At 34.7% G+C, this 17,829-nt stretch overlaps 1 protein-coding gene across 1 annotated transcript in view; it reads left to right on the plus strand.

The window, feature by feature from the left end:
- Window positions 1-17,829, plus strand: part of LOC114696996 (protein diaphanous homolog 2-like) — a 761,266-nt gene that overhangs the window by 50,242 nt on the left and 693,195 nt on the right. Inside the window, 2 exon segments of the mRNA XM_037199207.1 lie at window positions 2,285-2,317; window positions 5,093-5,269. Coding sequence (XP_037055102.1) covers window positions 2,285-2,317; window positions 5,093-5,269 — 210 coding nt within the window.

Consider the following 17,829-nt stretch of genomic DNA (forward strand, 5'->3'; position numbering starts at 1 on the left):
GGAGTACCATTAGCATAAATGGTACACTTTTATTTGTAAAATGAAAATTTTTACACAGATTATCTTATAGTTCACCCAACAAAAAGAACATCAAATCAAAAATAGAGAACTGTGAGAATATTCTTCCTGTAAAACCAAGTGAAAAGATAACATTTCTATTTTTCTTGTGTTTGTCTCCACTGATTAAATTGTCAACATGTGTTCAATTGAGATACAGATTTGAAGCATTTCTGACATACATGTACCTTAACTTAGGGAATTTGACTACAGCAAATCATTTTTCTTCTAATTTATATTCTTGCTTTGGAGATATAGATGTTTCCAATCATAACTTTATAACCCTGAAGGAATGGAAGGAAAGGAAAGCAGTAGTTGCTTAAAGAGTTAGGTAATCTATCTCAAAAACCCAGGTGGACAGGCTCATGTCAGATGTTAGCAGGGTCACTTCAGATCTGTAATTGTGCTTTATAAGAAATCAAGTCTATCACTGTGCATGGAAATTTTCTGTAACCCACCACAGAAACTCAAGAGAAAATAGTAGGTGGAGAAAGTTCTAAGGTGAATTAATCTTTTAAAGATTGCTTTAGTTTTGATGTAAATAATCCCTATTTTTGTCTTTTGTACTTGTGTATGATGCATTTGTGTGTGCAAGTATGTATGTATACATCTGTATATATATGTGTGTGGGCATGTGTGTGTCTGTGTGGGCACTTAAATGTGTGTATGTATGTGGTGGGTATGTGCATGTGCCTCTGTGTGTATGTTGTGTGTGTGTGTGTGTGTGTGTGTGTGTGTGTGTTTGTGTGTATACATACATTCCAGAGCATGTTCATGCATGAATGGAGGTCAGAGAACAGCTTTGGGTGTTTCTAGGTCCTCACCTCTTTATCTTGTTTGAGACAGGGCCTCTTTTTTGTTCTTTCCTACATGGTTGGTTGGCTCACTAGCTATCATGAGTTCTCCTGTCATTTTATTGTCAGAGTACTGCTATTATAGATGCACAGTACTGCACCTGGCTTAAGATGGGTTTCAGTCTCAGGTTTTCCCATTTGTTCAGTAAGCAATTTACCTACTAAGCCATCTTCCAAGCCCCTCTTTTGTTTTTCCAAGGCAATAAAGATTGGTTGTGGTTTATGATGATTTAGAACAGGGATTAGAAGTTTAAATTCCTGAGGGAATCGAAGAATTAAAAATACAAAGAAGATCTATTCATGCACTAGTACATTTGCTGCAGCTGTTCTAGGGAAGGGTTATCTTTAATAGCACAGAGAGGATAGTAGTAATTGTAGGCAATTTCCTGAGATTTTGAGACAAGCAGTTTTGACTTATTGAAAACTCACAATGGAATTCTCTGCAGTGAAAGCACTGTATTTTACTTAGTAAAAATACATGCCAACATCCACAACCATGTTAAATATACTTTATTCAGCTTCTTCTGTAAGAAACAAGATTATGAAAAAAGTCAGAAGGGCTAAATTCAATTTCTAACTATTGTGGAATGGTTCTTCCCTAAATCTATGTCTTAAATGACATTTTAGTGTATTGTCATGTGCTCCATGAAGAGTCTGAGACAGAGATGGGACTACACATATGGTGATCCTGTAATAGTATATCATCTAATGACATCCTTGTTTGCTTAAGTATGCTCTGTGATGTTTACCTAACAATGAAGTCACTTATTGGACATTTCTATAAACATATCACCATCATGAAGTGATGTGTGGCTATACTTAAATGGTGAGATCTAGAATTTATACTGACTGTATGCTATTGTAAGACTTTGCAATACCCTTTGAATCCTGAAGTTTATTGAATTGTTAGTTTTGTTATATTTTAACATTTTACTCACTAAGTAATGGTGGTTGTACGTGACATTGCTACTGTTATTTTTTATTTTAATTTAATGATCTTTAAAATAATATTCATTAACAAACCTTTTCAAAGACTGTAAAGGAAGATAATTTCACTGACTAATTTGTCATATTTGAACACTGTTATACTGAACCAGATGTGAAAGGGGGATCTTAGCATCCATATTTAAAGACAAATAGATAACCCTTCCCCCAACCAAGCCTTCATTTGTAATTCCTACAATTTTCTTCATTTTGTAATGGATGTATTATTTGAATGTTGAACTTTGTAATTTTTTTTGACAATTTATATTTGATAAACAATGAGAATCATTCAATTCATTCAGTTATTGTTGTCTTGTTTGACCTAGGAATTTCTCTTATCTGACGTTTTTTTTTTTTTTTGTTTGTTTGTTTCCTTTTGGTTTTAATAGAACATTCAAATAAAAACTTTGGCAGATGATGTGGTAAGGTGGTGTGAGTAGCATGTTATTGCATTGCTTATGCATGTTACATTTTCATTAAAAAAGTGGACATTAAAGCATGGAAATATGCAACATATAAAGTAACTAAATATTTAGAAAATAGAACAGAATAGGATAATTACCAATAGAGTAATTTCTCCTTTTTCACATATTAATATAACAACTGTACCCAGGCATAATGGTGCATATCTGTAATTCTAGCACTCCAGAGGCTAAAAGAGGATTATTGCAAGTTGGAGGTCAGATTGGTGTACATAGGGAGTTCTAGGTTAGCCAGGGCTACCCAGTGCCTCACTCTTCTTCAAAAACAGAAGCAACTTACATGAACAGTTGGGTTAGATCCCAGCTAAATTATATATTTTTATCATCCTAATATATACCAAAAAGTATTTTAAAGTTTGGTGCATAAATGTGGACCCTGGAAAACATGAACATTTTCTATTTTGATAGCCAAATAAATTTTGAATACATTAAATATTGATATTAGAAGAAATTATTTACAAATCAAAAAAATTAAGTTCATTATCTTATTCAGATTTGTGCTGTTGAATTTAAAAGCTTACAGGTTTTCAAGCTCAGAGTGCAGTAGTAATTCTTATTTAAATTTATTTATTTATTTATTTATTTATTTATTTATTTATTTATTTATTTATTTATTTTGTTTTTTTGAGACAGGGTTTCTCTGTAGCTTTGGAGCCTGTCCTGGACTAGCTCTGTAGAGCAGGCTGGCCTCGAATTCACAGAGATCCACATGTCTCTGCCTCCCAAGTGCTGGGATTATAGGCGTGTGCCACCACCGCCCAGCAAAATTTATAAGCTAATATTTAAATGCACTCTTTATACTTACACTTTCTTGAATAGTATTTTAGGCAGTTTCATTTTTTTTTCTGCAAGAAGTTACCTATCTACAAAAGATGTAAAACAATGTTCCTGCTCTAAGAAGATGAAAGTAGCCAGACAGCTTGACTTCATCTTCTTACCAAAATACAACTGAAATAAAAAAGTGTGTTTTTTTTTTTTCACTAAAATGAAGCACATAGACATATCAAATCTATATGTTAGTAATGCCGATACTCAGTACAAAAGCCTGGACTGTATAAATATTTTTAATTGATATGAAGTGAATGGGGAAGAGATATATTAATTTAGTGGCCAATTGCATATTTAAATGCTTTCATGTCCACCATATCTTTAAGTAAAATTTGACTCAGTTTATTTGGGATTACTAAAATTATTTTTCTTGAGTTGTGTGAAGATACTACCTATCTAAACCAACTTGGCTGCCCTCAAAGTGTTAAAACAAAATTTAATAATACAGTTCAAATAATTTTAAAGAAATAATTGTAATTTGAAAGCCAAGACTGGAACCAGGGACTCATGTTTTTAAGTGAGTTAACTGTTCTGTGAATTGAGGGAGTTGGTTTAGATGCTATTTCATTTTTTCCCAGCTCTAAAATATTGTGGTTTCTATAATCTTTCTGTAAGCAACCATATACTCAAATAATTTTTGTAATCCTAACTAAGCTGCTTAAGACTGCTTTCTTCAAAGTACATATTATGGTTTAAAAGAAACATTATTTCAATCAGTAAAATAAAGCACATGTTCTCTTAGAGTGTCAACAAAGTTTTACATAAAAACTGTAGTAATGTTTGTAATGTTTTTGTATTCTTAAGGTTATTTAAAAGGACTGTGGTAACATGGCAGTGCACATTCACTGTCCTCATAGCTAACATGCCTGCTTGCTTAATGTGACCTGGTGATATTGCATGTGCTTTCTAACAGACACCAGAATAAAACTGAGTTGCCTTCAGTTTTATGAATGTTACTAATGTTGGATGTCAAATATTTGGTAGCTCTCAAATCCAATGGCCTGTTGACATGCAGCCAAAGTCCTTGACTCCCTTGGTATGAAAAGAGCAAGCTAATTGTTAGAGATTGTATATGGTATCAATGGTTTAAAGGAAATATCCATAAAGTAGTGAGTTCATTAAAATAATACATGGATGAGAAAGATATTTGTTTACATTTCCAGCAAATGGAATGAGTGCTTTAGCTTTCTTTTCACTTTCAATTGGTGCCAAATATTTGGGAAGGGAAAAGTTGAGGAATATAGTAATAACAGTAAGTAATAACATCGACACACAGCAAGTGTATTTCTCTCTCACAATTAACCTATAGTGTAAAGAGGAAACAGTGACAGAAAATAATTTCCTGATGACTGATTCTGATATACTGATTTTTCAGCTTGGATTTGAACTCCCTGTGTCTGTCTTCAGACTCCATGCTATTCAGTTTAGTCAACTGCTACACTGACAGTTATTCATATATACTTGTTACATTTTTTGCAGTATGCAGAAGAAAAACATTACCCTAAATTTCCCTTTGAGTTTGCAATCAGTATCTCTGTATTCTTTCTCTCTTTCCATAGCATGAAGTTGGCACCAAAGACCCATTCTCCCAGAAACAGCCACAAGATTTTGATCAAAAGTGTCTCTTCCTTTGCAAAACAGAAATGACAAGTGACTAAGTTTTACTTTTGAGGCACGTTTTTTTTCACCCCCAGACTTCTGAAGCTTAATAATGACTTCAAGGTTGCAAAATAGTCCAATCTCTAACTGGAGCTTGCTGCTTACAATAACGTTTTTGTCAAGAGACTATAATAATATATATTATACTAAGTGCCATTTTGATGCTTCCATTCTTCATGTTTCTGGCTCCTGATCTTTTTCTTAGGGCTTTTTATTTTTTCTCTGCAGCGTGACCGAATTACAAGTTTCAGAAAATCTACCGTCAAAAAAGAAAAACCTCTTATTCAACATCCTATTGATTCTCAAGCCGCGATGACTGAGTTTCCAGCAGCTCAGCCATTATATGATGAACGATCTCTGAATTTGTCTGAAAAGGAAGTTCTGGACCTCTTTGAGAAAATGATGGTGAGTTCACCCTCTAATTTCATTGTCCTTTTAAACTGTGTCTAGCCTAGCACTGCATTTTAAATAGGGATGTTTGTGATGGACTGTTTATGTCATATAAAGGACAGCATCAACCCTTGTTGACAAAACAGAAGCATTTCCACGAATATCTGGATTTGTTTGTTTGTTTATTTGCTAGAATGCCTATCTGTTCTAGTCATAGTGCCTAAAATCAGCAACAGATTTATTGCTCTTCGTCTTTTAGTATTTTGTAGTTTGTGGCACACCAAATCAATTTTTCCATTAACTAATTTGTGTGCTTGCTGGTCCAAAACAAAGTGCACCCAAGTCTACAAGGCCTGTTGATTATATGAAATACAGTTGGGAAGACAGAGTGTAAAATAAACAACAAAATGGTAATTGGAAGTAAGGAATTAATTCTTTCTCTTTCTCATATTAGCAGCAGTCACACAATTTACATTTTGTGGAGTTTTTATGTTTCTTTTTGTGTGGCTTAAATTATTTCTAAAATAATAAACATAATACTTGGATTATTCAACACTTTATGTCTGGAAAAGGGATAAATGAAGTATTGGGCCATCTCACATTGGTTAGCTTGACCACATCTCTTTTAGAGATATGAAAACATAATTTGTTAATTTAACATTCTCTTCCTACACATCAACATACATTTTATATAAAAGAATGTAGTAACATTTGTCTCATCCCTTCCTTTGTCAAAGAAGCCCTATTCCATCTTTAATTATTAATATTTCTCAGTTACTCGATTGCTTCTGTTTCCTATTCCATTGTCCTGACTTAATTGCCAAAAACAATGACAATAACAATAAACCCAGAAACATTCTTTGAGATTATTTTGTTAATAACACTGTGTCTTTTTAGGTCTTTTCTCTTTCACTCAAAACTTAAGTTTATAGCTTTAAGTTGCTGACCAGTTTAGCTAGTTCTTTGGCAGCATTGACAGTGTCTTCTGGGTTCAGTGCCCTTGCCATATTCAGGTTCCTTAAAGTTCAGCAGTATGGGGTTATGTTCTACTCCATCCATTTTTTCTCATTTAACTCTTAGTTGCTGGTCAGATCCTATTGGTTCAGCTTCTGTAACAACTGTTGGATCTATGTCCTTTCTCATTGCTTAGACAGTCCTTCTCGTAGTTATTTCTTGTAGCTACTAAGATTGCTTCCTAACTGTTCTTCTGCTCATTTTCCAGGCTTTGCTTCTTATCCAGTATACCTCTTGTAATTCTGAGACAGATTCCTTTTCCAAAGCACATGGGTCTTTATGTCTTTGGACAGTCATTTTAAATGACCCCACTGTCCTTACACTTGTGGCCTTAGGTGACTATATCACATTTTTGCTGTTGAAATATTAGAACTCTTTCTGTATTTTTCTGCTGATGACTTTGTTGCCTTATTTATGGAATAAAATGAAAGGATCAGAAGAGACTATTCATGGGTCTCTACTACCACATGTACCTTGCTTTTAGACTCTGCACTAACTGAACTGTTTTGCTTGTTATGTCTCTGTATATAAATAGTTCGCATTCTTTTTTTACCTACTTAGACCTTGGTTCCCCCATTTTATTCAGTGTAAAGCTATTGTATTGTTGCCTGGTGTCATTGTGCATGCCCATAATAGCAATGCTCTGGAGGCTGAGGGAGGAGGATTGTAGTTAAGAAGCTAGCTGCATAGAGGCATCCTATATCAATCCATCTCAAATACTGTCATATTTCTACTACTTTTCTCCAAGTTGCACGCATGCCTTTTATAGGCTTGAAACCCTATGCAATAGTGATTCCCATTAATTTACAACTTGTAGGTACTATATAAACTATAACATTGCATGATTATGTTTTATGATTTCATGTTAATTCTAATGTTTACTAGAGTTTTATTTATTTAGAGACTTAAACAAATCTTTAAATGTATGATATTTTGTAGAAGAATTTGTTGGAGTCATTGTTATTTAAGCAAATGTATAAGTTAGTACTACATTTTTCCTAATGGAATTATTTTTTTTCCTTAGGGCTTTGGAGGAGGATATTATACATATATTTTATAGGAAATATAATTTTGTGTTATTATTTAATTTGATACATATCAAATATATCATTGTCACCTACATAAAAATATTATATACTTGAATATTGTCAACAAAATGTGTTTATATCCAGTAGTGTGACTACTGGATTATGCTATTTACTATTTGATGATGACTATATTATTTTCTATAATGGCAATGCTAATTTAGATTCCCATCAGCAACACAATGAGTCCTCTTGTTTCCATATCCTTGCCTATAGGTGTTATCTTTTGTTTTTTTGAGCATGGCCATTCAAACAGGTATGAGATGAGTTACCACATTGTAGGCTTAGTTTGTCTTATAAAAAGAAAAATAAACTAGGCTTAGAAAAACAAATATTGATGATCTCATTGTTGTACAGAATCTAAAGAACTTGATGTCATAGAGTTAGAGAGTAGAATGGTGGTTATAGTCGAGTTCTAATTTGCTTTTCTCTTGTGGTGAAAAACATGATGGCCAAAGCAACATGGGGAGGTAAAGGTTTGATTTAGTTTCTACTTCTAGGTAACAGTCAATCACTGAGGGAAGTCAGGGTAGGCAGCTGGAGGCTAGAACCAAGGAGGAATATTGTTAACTGGCTCACTCCAAGACTATGCTCAGCTAGTTTTCTTAAATAGCGAAGGACTACATGCTCTGGGATGGCAATGCCCACAATGGGCTGGGTCCTCTCATATCAGTTACTAGTCAAGACAATTTCTCATAGACATGGTTGCTAGTCTGAGTCAGTTATTCTATTTAGATTCCCCATTTCCAGGAGACTCTATATTTTGACAAGATGATAATAAAAACTAGTTTTAACACAGGAGTTGAAGTTGTTGGGAGAAAAATAGTGAGATGATAGACAAAGGATTATAAGTGTTTGCTTAGGTATGGGGAATAAGTTACAGAGATCTGTTGTATAAAGTAATGACTATAATTAATAACACATTGTTTTGAAAATGTTAAGGTTTAATAAAAAGTGTTCTTAGCACACAATTCTTTGAAATAGTATATATTAATGGGCTACATTTAGTCACTGAACAATGTGTGTTGTACATGGTAAATACAGGTTTTATCAATTGAAAAACTTGTAAGTGTCAAATAAATGTAAGTGAATATATTCAGCGAGTACATATCTTCATAGTGAATATATATTATAAACATTTGTAGTATGTTTTTCCTTTATCATGTAAATCTTGATCATTGTTCAGTTGCCAACATAATCATTGAGAACAGAAAAACTTTTATGTGTGAATATCATTTATAAATAAACACACTATTTAAAATAATAAAATGTATCAGGAATAGCTTTGTGAGAAACATGGTTTGATTAAAAGTTAACAACTAAGATAAATAGGAAACATTTAAAGGATTGTATCTATTCTTTGAGAGAAGTTTTCTTGTACTGTGTATGTATGCTATTTTTAGTTTGACCAATATTGCCTTACAGTGAATGTTTTATTTTCAGAATCAGCATTGTTTCTATTTACTATATGTTCATGGCCCAGGCATGAAACGACAAAACACTATTTTTTGTATTATTTTGGTGTACTTTACATCTTTGGTATAATTTAATGATGGGATACTTATATGTAATAAGTGCTTAATTATCGGTTTTGTATTTCACAAGTTAGAATTCTCACAGGTCATCCTAAAGCTTTTAATCTTGTTCTTTTCCTTTTCCCCTTCATTAGTTTACACAGAAGAATTGCCTCTGGACACCAGGTGCTCTACTTTAACCAAAGCATATTGTGTTCCCTTGACTGCTATTAAGGGATCTTTTTTTCTCACTCAGCATCAGGTTTTTAGAAGTTGGTTAGCTTGGCCGAGGACCTTTGAGTGCTCTTAGCATAAGTAAGTTTAATTAGCAGTTAAGTTCCCATAAAATACATTATTGGTAAACTAGGCCTTCATATCTAAAAAAAGTCATGGAATAGTTGTCAGAAATGATTAGAGTCTAAGAAATTGTTCATACAGCACAGTTTCCACCAGTTACGTTTAAATTTCCTACATCCTTACCCTACATTTTAGACTATGCTCTACATTTTATTTTACTGTGAAGAATTGTATGGGAAACATGTAAAGGAGTAGCGCTCGGTAACAGATGTCAAAACTAGTCTGGATCTGGATCAGTTTAATTTTTTTTTTGCAGTTATTAGTGCGAAAAGTTCATAAGGGAAAGGGAGACAGACATTGAAGGAGGAGATATTAAAGAACTAGGTTTACAATTTGATGTAGTGGACAAGTTCAGTACCCGCTGCTTCTTTTCTAGATCTGCATATGGAAATGCCTTGAAATACTACCTTTTTTAAAAAGGGCATTTTTCATATTTTTCACAAGGACATTTTAGCAATTATTAGTTGTTCTGTGCTATGTACTAGATAGTATGCTATGGGCTTCAGGTTTAGAAATAAATACAGCACCTCCCCTTACCCTCAGAGAGCAGAGTTTAGGCAGGGAGACAGGTAAGCATGGCTTCCCTAGTTCTAGGATAGCTGTGGATCAGCTGCTTTAGTGTGGATATAGTCCTTTGAGCCTCTCATGGGGGCTCAGGAAAGAAGCAGATGAAGTTGGAAAGAAAATGTGAAAAGCCAGTGTCCACTTCTGAATTATCAGTCTTTAGTTTTCTGGCATCAGTGCATTCTTAGAGTTTGAGGAATTCATCAAAGTTCAAGGGTTCCAATATCCTAGGCACTATTTTAAGTTCTGGAAAGAGAGAGAGCAGCGAATACCTCAAAGAAAATCTTGATGATCAAGGAGTTTATGTTGTGATAGGGTGACATATCAAAACATAAGGTGGCATTGTGGAAAGAAGGAATAGCAAAAAAGCAAGTCGCAAGTCCTGGTAAATTTGCTTTGACAGCTCTCGCCAGAATGTTAGATGCTCTTTTGTTTCAGAGGACATAAACATATCAAAGGTACTGTTCCCCACAGGAGGACTTCACTTTGTATGATCTGTAAGCTAACAATGTTGCTTTGTGTTTTATATTTTTATTTTATTACAGTTGTGTGTGCATGTGCATGCATACCTGCGTGTGTTTGTGTGTGTGTGTGTGTGTGTGTGTGTGTGTGTGTGTCTGTGTGTCTGTGTGTATGATGTGTGAATTCAGGTAGGAATGCACACATGCTGCTGTGTGTATGTGGAGGTAAAATGACAACTTGCAAGAGTTGATTTTCTCCTTCCACCTACTATGGGTTCCCCAGGGCCCAACTCAGGTCACCAGACTTGTATGGCTAGTGCCTTTCCCTGCAAGGCCACTTCACTTGCCTCATGCTTTATGTTTTAAAAGGTTAAAGAGAAAATTGTTCAAAGACACATGGAAATTACATGAATCATTGTCTACAAAGGATATTTTGTTGAATGCAGCTGTATTTTTTAAAAAATTCTTATTTTGTGTCTCCTCTGTACTGTAGCAAAAAAGTAATTCTAATTTAGGCTATCCTGGCCTATATAGAGAATTCAAGGCTAATCTGGGATACACAGGCCCTGTCTCAAATACTTAAACCAAACCAAACCAAACTGAAACAAAATAGCAAACCCAGAAAAGAATAAAAAGAAAGACTATTTTGTGAGCAAAGCCTAGAACACTTACTACCTTGCACTGACATATTACAAAAAAGCTTTGTAACCTTAGGATTGATGCAGTGGTTTAAACTTTTTGGTTTTTCTTCCTCACTTGGGAAATAGTATATATAAAAATAAATTTATGTGTATGAATTCATTTGTGAGTATATATGTATATATATTTCTGCAAGTAACCTCAACATGTCTGACATTAAACTATGAGTATATATACATATGCTAATGTTATGTTCCTTATAAGATGAAGGCATAGTCAAGATTGAGAAAACCTTAAATGAATGAGGTTTCCCAATGAATTTCTTTCTTCAGAAAAAAGCTTTTGCTTTTATGATTGTTTTTATTGGGTGCAGACAGTGAGCCCATGCTTTTAAACAGGCAACAATTAGACTACTTTTCTCTAAAGTTCATTTTATCTTGGTATTTGGTTATATTAAGTCATAGTCAAAGCCAAAAGCTGACAAAGAAGCCCAAGTTCAGGGCTGAAGAGATGGCTCAGTGGTTAAGAGCACAGGGTGCTCTTCCTGAGGTTTTGGTTTTAAATCCTAGCACATACTTGATAGTTTACAACCATCTGTAACTCCCATCTCAGGGGACCTCACATCCTCATCTGATGTCTGAAGGCACCAGGCAAATGTGGTACACGGACATATACACATCAAAACACTCACATGCATAAAATACATAAAACAAAAAGCAAGTTCAAATGGAACAAGTAAGTAGTTAGCAAAAACTTAATCAGGGCATTGATTTTTATCAATCCAATCCATTAGTCAAGCTTCACCAGGACAAGTAAATTCCAGTCCCCTTTGACGACAGCCAGCTGTGCAATGAGTATGGCATGGTATATTAGTGGGTCCAAGTACATTTTAATGAAGGAATCTTTAATGCTACTAGAGACATAGACTCTTTCAATTTTCTCTTCTATGTAATTCATATATAGATCCCCATCCTCACGGCTGTCTACTCCAGACAGTATCTAGCCCTGAGAAGAAAGAATTAACAGTGATTTCAGCAGAAGACTGATATAGAAGTTGGGTCAGCCAATATGTGTCATTCCACATGAAGTTCTTTGAAAAGCAGTTACTTTCTTTTTTTTCGGTTGTTTTTATTTTTTTATGTTTTTTTAATTTTATAATTTAAGTTAATTTTACATATCAACCACGGATTCCTTTGTCCCCCCCCCCCCCCCCCCGCCTTATCCCCAGCCTATCCACTATTCCCATCTCCTCCAGGGCAAAGACTCCCCTGGGGATTCAGCTCAACCTGGTAGATTCAGCCCAGGCAGGTTCAGTCCCCTCCATGGCCAGGCCACAGGTGGAGCTCCAGGAGTCCAATTGGCGAGAAAGAAGAGGGATTGTATGAGCAAGAATTGTTGAGACCAAGATTGGAAAAAGCACAGGGACAAATAGCCAAATTAATGGAAACACATGAACTATGAACAATAGCTGAGGAGCCCCCAACTGGACCAGGCCCTCTGAATAGGTGAGACAGTTGATTAGCTTGAACTGTTTGGGAGGCCCCCAGGCAGTGGGACTGGGTCCTGTCCTCAGTGCATGTGCTGGCTGTTTGGAACCTGGGGTTTATGCAGGAAAAGCAGTTAGTTTCTAATTTGACTCTATCGTGAATTCTAATTGATCTTAATAATAAAAACCCGGAGTCAGATATTGGGATAAATGCTGGAAGATCAGAGAAGTAAAGGAGCCAACCTCTACAGAGACTTCTTACCTCTATGGAGTCCTCAGAGCAAAGGGGGACTGAGCTCCTGTCTCCTCCTGCCTTATATTAATTACTGTCTCCACATTCCTAGTGCTGGGATTAAAAGTGTGAGCCTCCGCCATCTGACTCTGTTTCTCTATTAGACTGTATCAATCTCATGTAGCCCAGGGTACCCTTGAACTTAAATTAAAAGAGAAATGCCTAAATTATGCTTTAAAATACTTTATATTGCAATAACCTGAGATGTGTTTATAGGGAGAAAATATATTCTTTCTTTTTAAAATGTATTTTCAAGTATTCATACAAGTACAGATTGTATGATTAGCATTTTTGCCCTCTTCATACTCTCCTAGCTTCCCTTTTATTAACCCTCCCAACTTAAATTAGTCCTTTTTTTCCCCAAGACAACTTCACATCTATTTTCATGTATTACACATACATGATTTTCCATATTTATATAAAATCTCAGAACCACAATTGAGGGGAAACATACATTGGTCATTCTGATACTACCTTACATTGTTTAGTATGGTTAGTGAGAAAATATTTTCATGTCTGCTTCCTACCTCATTTCAAAATTATGTGAATATTTTCTGTATTTTTTTAAATGTATTTTTGAGATAGTTTCACTCTATAGCCGAGACTAGTTGGGAACTCATCAGGTACTCGAGGCTGGCCTTGAACTTGTGATCCTCCTTCTGCAGTTTCTAGAGTGCAAGATTTATAGGTGTGAGATATCACCCTGGCTGGCTTGATTTTTTATTTTATTGTCTTTATTTTTTAAATAAAAGCTGACTTCTTTATTTGTATAGCACCCTGTGCACTTTGGATTAAAGTACTTCCTGCAATGACTGTTGAAGTTTTCCACATGTATGTGTGTTCAGGAATTCTTCCTACTTGTGTTTTTTCCTGAAAGCCTCATATTAACTACAACTTTTATTTTGGCAATATGTTTTCCCTGTGAAATTGTTGTCTTAGTGACCCCAAGAAAAGTGGTGTATATGTATGTGTGTATTGAAACAACTATAAGCTATTTTACAAAACAGCTGTATAATGAACCATCCTACACTTGAGTTACTTTCCTAATACCTACATTAGTATGTTTTTTGTTTGTTTGTTTTGACAGTGATTTCTGTGTGTCTTCTGAAAGTATTTGATGACAAGGAAGGCATTTTATTTTTTTTGTTTTGCATTTATTATTTCAGCTGCTTTTACCAACTGTTTCCAAGCTGCTGTGAGGCCTTTTGTTTCTTGCTATTAAAGAAAATTCAAAAGAGGCGCATAAACATGTGCCATTAAGTTATTACACTATCACTAAGGTACAGGATTTAGATCATGTGATTCTAATTATTGCTGAGAAAATTGAAGATGCTTCCTTCATGCTCTCGCTGCTAGGATTTCAATGGCCTGTTAATTTGAGGTGGATTTTTACTACCCTTGCCTAATATTTTAAAGTATAATACGCACATAAAGTGAGGGTCATTATCATAATTGATATGTAACTGTATTTCAAATGATTACTTTAATCATTTTTGTCTTATGGAGACAGCTCATTAGAGTTAGATTTTTGTTATTTTTACTATGTGATAATGGATAAAAGACTCTGAATTACGAATAAGAGATATAGCAGTCACCTATCTTCTTGTTCCCGTGTGCTTGCATTATTGATATTATCCTATTATCTTCAATCTGTTGTCTTTATAGGAATCACTTAGAGTTGTGTTTCCATTTTCTCAGGGCTTATTTTGTTGAAAGTAGATAAAATAATCAGTAATATATACCTAACATTGACTGTAGTGTGTTGTAGTATGCTGAACATGAATAAATATGCATTGTGAATATCTCACTGCTCCTTTAAGCCACTTCATATACCATTCAAACCTATGGATCCAAAGAGGAATCTAGTGTATATTCTCTGTTAAGTACTAGTAAGTCTTATTTTCTTTAATTTTTTGAATGACTGCCATTTTTCTACCCTAGTGGATCCTTTATGTAATCTGTCTACTTTAGAAACATTGCTTGAAGATTGTACTCACAATTAACAATTCAGCAGTGAAAATCCTAGTTTTGTTTTCTGATGTAATACATGATCTCGGGTGGAGGCCTCTAACAGGACCTTGAAAAAAGAAATAGATGAGGAAGTTGTGTATCAAACTTATTAATATTCCCTTAATATTATGCTTTTACCTCTGTCTTTAGCCTCATTCTATATTCAGAAGTACTATCTTTCCACTTTACCTATTTGACTTTGTTTTTCTACCCCAGCTCTTATATGTTATGTGGCTACAATGTATGTAGTTTAATAGAGCTACACGAATCTTTTGAAAACTTAAGGCAGTTGATAAATGCCAGGTTAACTGGCCACTGGTTAAATTACATAAAAAAAACTCTCGATATTTTCATTTGATTTTGAGTAGCAAATATTTTATTTTATTTTTTGTTCAAAGAAACTAGAATTGTGGAAAAAATAAAGTTGGGTATAGGCATGTATACCTGAGAGATTGAAGCAGAAGGATTAGGAGTTCTAGGCTAGCCTGAACTACACAGCAAAATCCTGTATTGATAAAACAGAATACAACCAAGCTGAAACTTACCTACCACCCAAACAACTTGGAAATTATTTGTTTAAATAACATTATAAAATTCCACTAATTTTAAAACACAAAACATTAAAAATAATTATACTCATTGTTGATACTAGTGTATTTTAGGTACTAGGGTGCCATTAATTAATTTTCCATAAAGATCCATATTTCTCTAGCCTAAGATTTGGAGATAGAGGAAAGAGAGAAAACCAGAGAGGAATGAGAAAGAGTGAATGAAAGATTAAATGAAGTAATATTCAGCTGATATTACTTTCAACATTCTCATCTGACTCTACTTTTATATAGTTCCTTCTTCATCACTTTAGTGTTACATGTTTGGGGTTACAGGTGTAGGCCACTGTTATAGCATGTGCTGCATATATATGAAGCCCTGGGTTCAAGCCCCATCACTAAAATAAATAAATAAACAAACAAATAAATGAAATAAAAGCAAAACAATAAAAATTCAAACTATTTGATAAAGTAAAGGAATGTGTCTAGAGAGAGATAACTGAATGAGATGTGAAAACAGAAAAGAGATGATGTTTACAAATATGGTGTAATTGAAAACTATTCTAAGTGATCAGTTATGTAGACTTCAACATCATTTTTTTTCTTTTCTTCTTTTTTTTTTTTTTTTTTTTTCCGAGACAGGGTTTCTCTATGTAGCTTTGTGCCTTTCCTGGAGCTCACTTGGTAGCCCAGGCTGGCCTCGAACTCACAGAGATCCGCCTGGCTCTGCCTCCCGAGTGCTGGGATTAAAGGCGTGCGCCACCAACGCCCGGCTTCAACATCATTTTTAACACTGTATTCCTCATATATTGTGGATACATTAAACAAACATGAAATACGCTTAAAACTTGGTTTGTGTTTTTACTATCAAAGAACTCTGTGTTCAGAAGTAGTTTCATATTCAATTATGTTGTTTAGAGTTAATATTGAGTTACGAGTATTGCTCTATTTAGTTTTATTATTGTATTATAAAGCTGGAGTTAATGATTTGGAGGTATCAGCTGCATAATTAGTAGTATATTTTTTATTTATATAAGAAACAAATGTGTCATTATAGACTCTTCTGTTCATATGAATGCTACCCATTCCTAACCAATGTAGGCAGCCATTTCATAAGTGAAAAAAATGCTAATGATTCTGAGGCAACTTACAATATTTAAAGAAAAGTTCTCAAGTATCACACAAGCTCAAAAAAATTCAGTAAGTGCTTACTTCCAGGATCTTGGCTGTGATTGCAGAGATAAGTAAGTTCCTGCCTTCAATTACCTTAGAGTTTCATGATGATTGTTCTATGACAAAGTGTTAATTATAAATAAAATTAGTATGGAAGAACAGGATGAAGGTTCCCATTTCAAAATGGGGCATTGTAAGAACTGGCCAGATGTGGATTAAGTGGGAAGCAGCAGCTCACAGAGGGAAAAGTGGCAGAGGGAGCAGCATCATATGAAAAATTGTGGGAAGTATGAAATTATATATTACGCGTAACAGTCACTGACAACCTAGTATAAAGGGTTAAGCAAAAAAAGGTCGCAAAATGAGGGTGGGCAATTGATAGCATTAGAGGGAGATATTATTCTCTGGGTACTGGTTAATGTACATCACTTGATATGTATCTTCATACTCAATCTTGACAACATTCTCTGAGGTGTATAATCTTACATTCCTCTATCGTCTTGCCTGTTTTCTGACAACGCCATTCTTCTTTGATTGCCTGACCACTGTAGTATGTGCCATTAAAAATCAAATGGAGGTACCAATGTAGAAATATCACTGGAAGAAGAGATGGCACTACTACCCTTTCAGGCTATGTTGGGAAGTTTACAAATCCAGAATATGTTGACAGTTGCACAGTTGATTTCACTTGGGAGGTGTAGATTCATTGTAACTATTTTGTATCAGACAGAAATTTCATCAGATTGTTTTGAGGCAGTACAGAAATAGTCCAACACGTGTGGAGAGAACATAGGAATTTTGATGAAAACAAGTACAATATGAGGCTATGGAATGATGTGCTTAGCCAATGACACCGTAAAATCCAAGGTCGGATGAATAGATGTGTTATCTCAAGATGAAGGAGAAGCCTCAGAATATTTTAGAGTGGTAGAGATAGAGTCTAAGTGATGTCACCCGAACATAAATTGAAGCTGATATGTATATTTTAGCCTGAAAAAAAATGCAGACTTCAAGAAACATTTGCATGCTTCTTAAATTAATTTCCTTTGATCCAGCTATCATTTCTTTAGTTTGACAGTTAACAGTATTCACTTGAAATGCTTCACTATCTCACAATTTTTGATAGTAAGAATACCTGTTCTAGATTTTTAAAAGTAGGTTAAGTATTAAGAAATACTAGTTTGTTCTTCAACCAAGAGGGTTGCAGTAATAGACTCCAGATGGCAATATAGGAATTGCTTGTAGAGCCACATAGTGAAATATAGTCTGATTAAGGAGCTGTTGCCACTCCAGAACCAATTGGTCTGTCTAAGTAAAAAATGTGTGGCTGCTGCCATCAGCTCCCTATCTACGTCATCTCTGTTGCCACCCACACCAGCAAGATGGATGGCCTGTGCATAGCCTATTTCTTCACATAGTTTATTTCTGAGTC

The sequence above is a fragment of the Peromyscus leucopus genome, chromosome X, assembly GCF_004664715.2.
Source record: "Peromyscus leucopus breed LL Stock chromosome X, UCI_PerLeu_2.1, whole genome shotgun sequence".
NCBI classification, from domain to species: Eukaryota; Metazoa; Chordata; class Mammalia; order Rodentia; family Cricetidae; genus Peromyscus; species Peromyscus leucopus.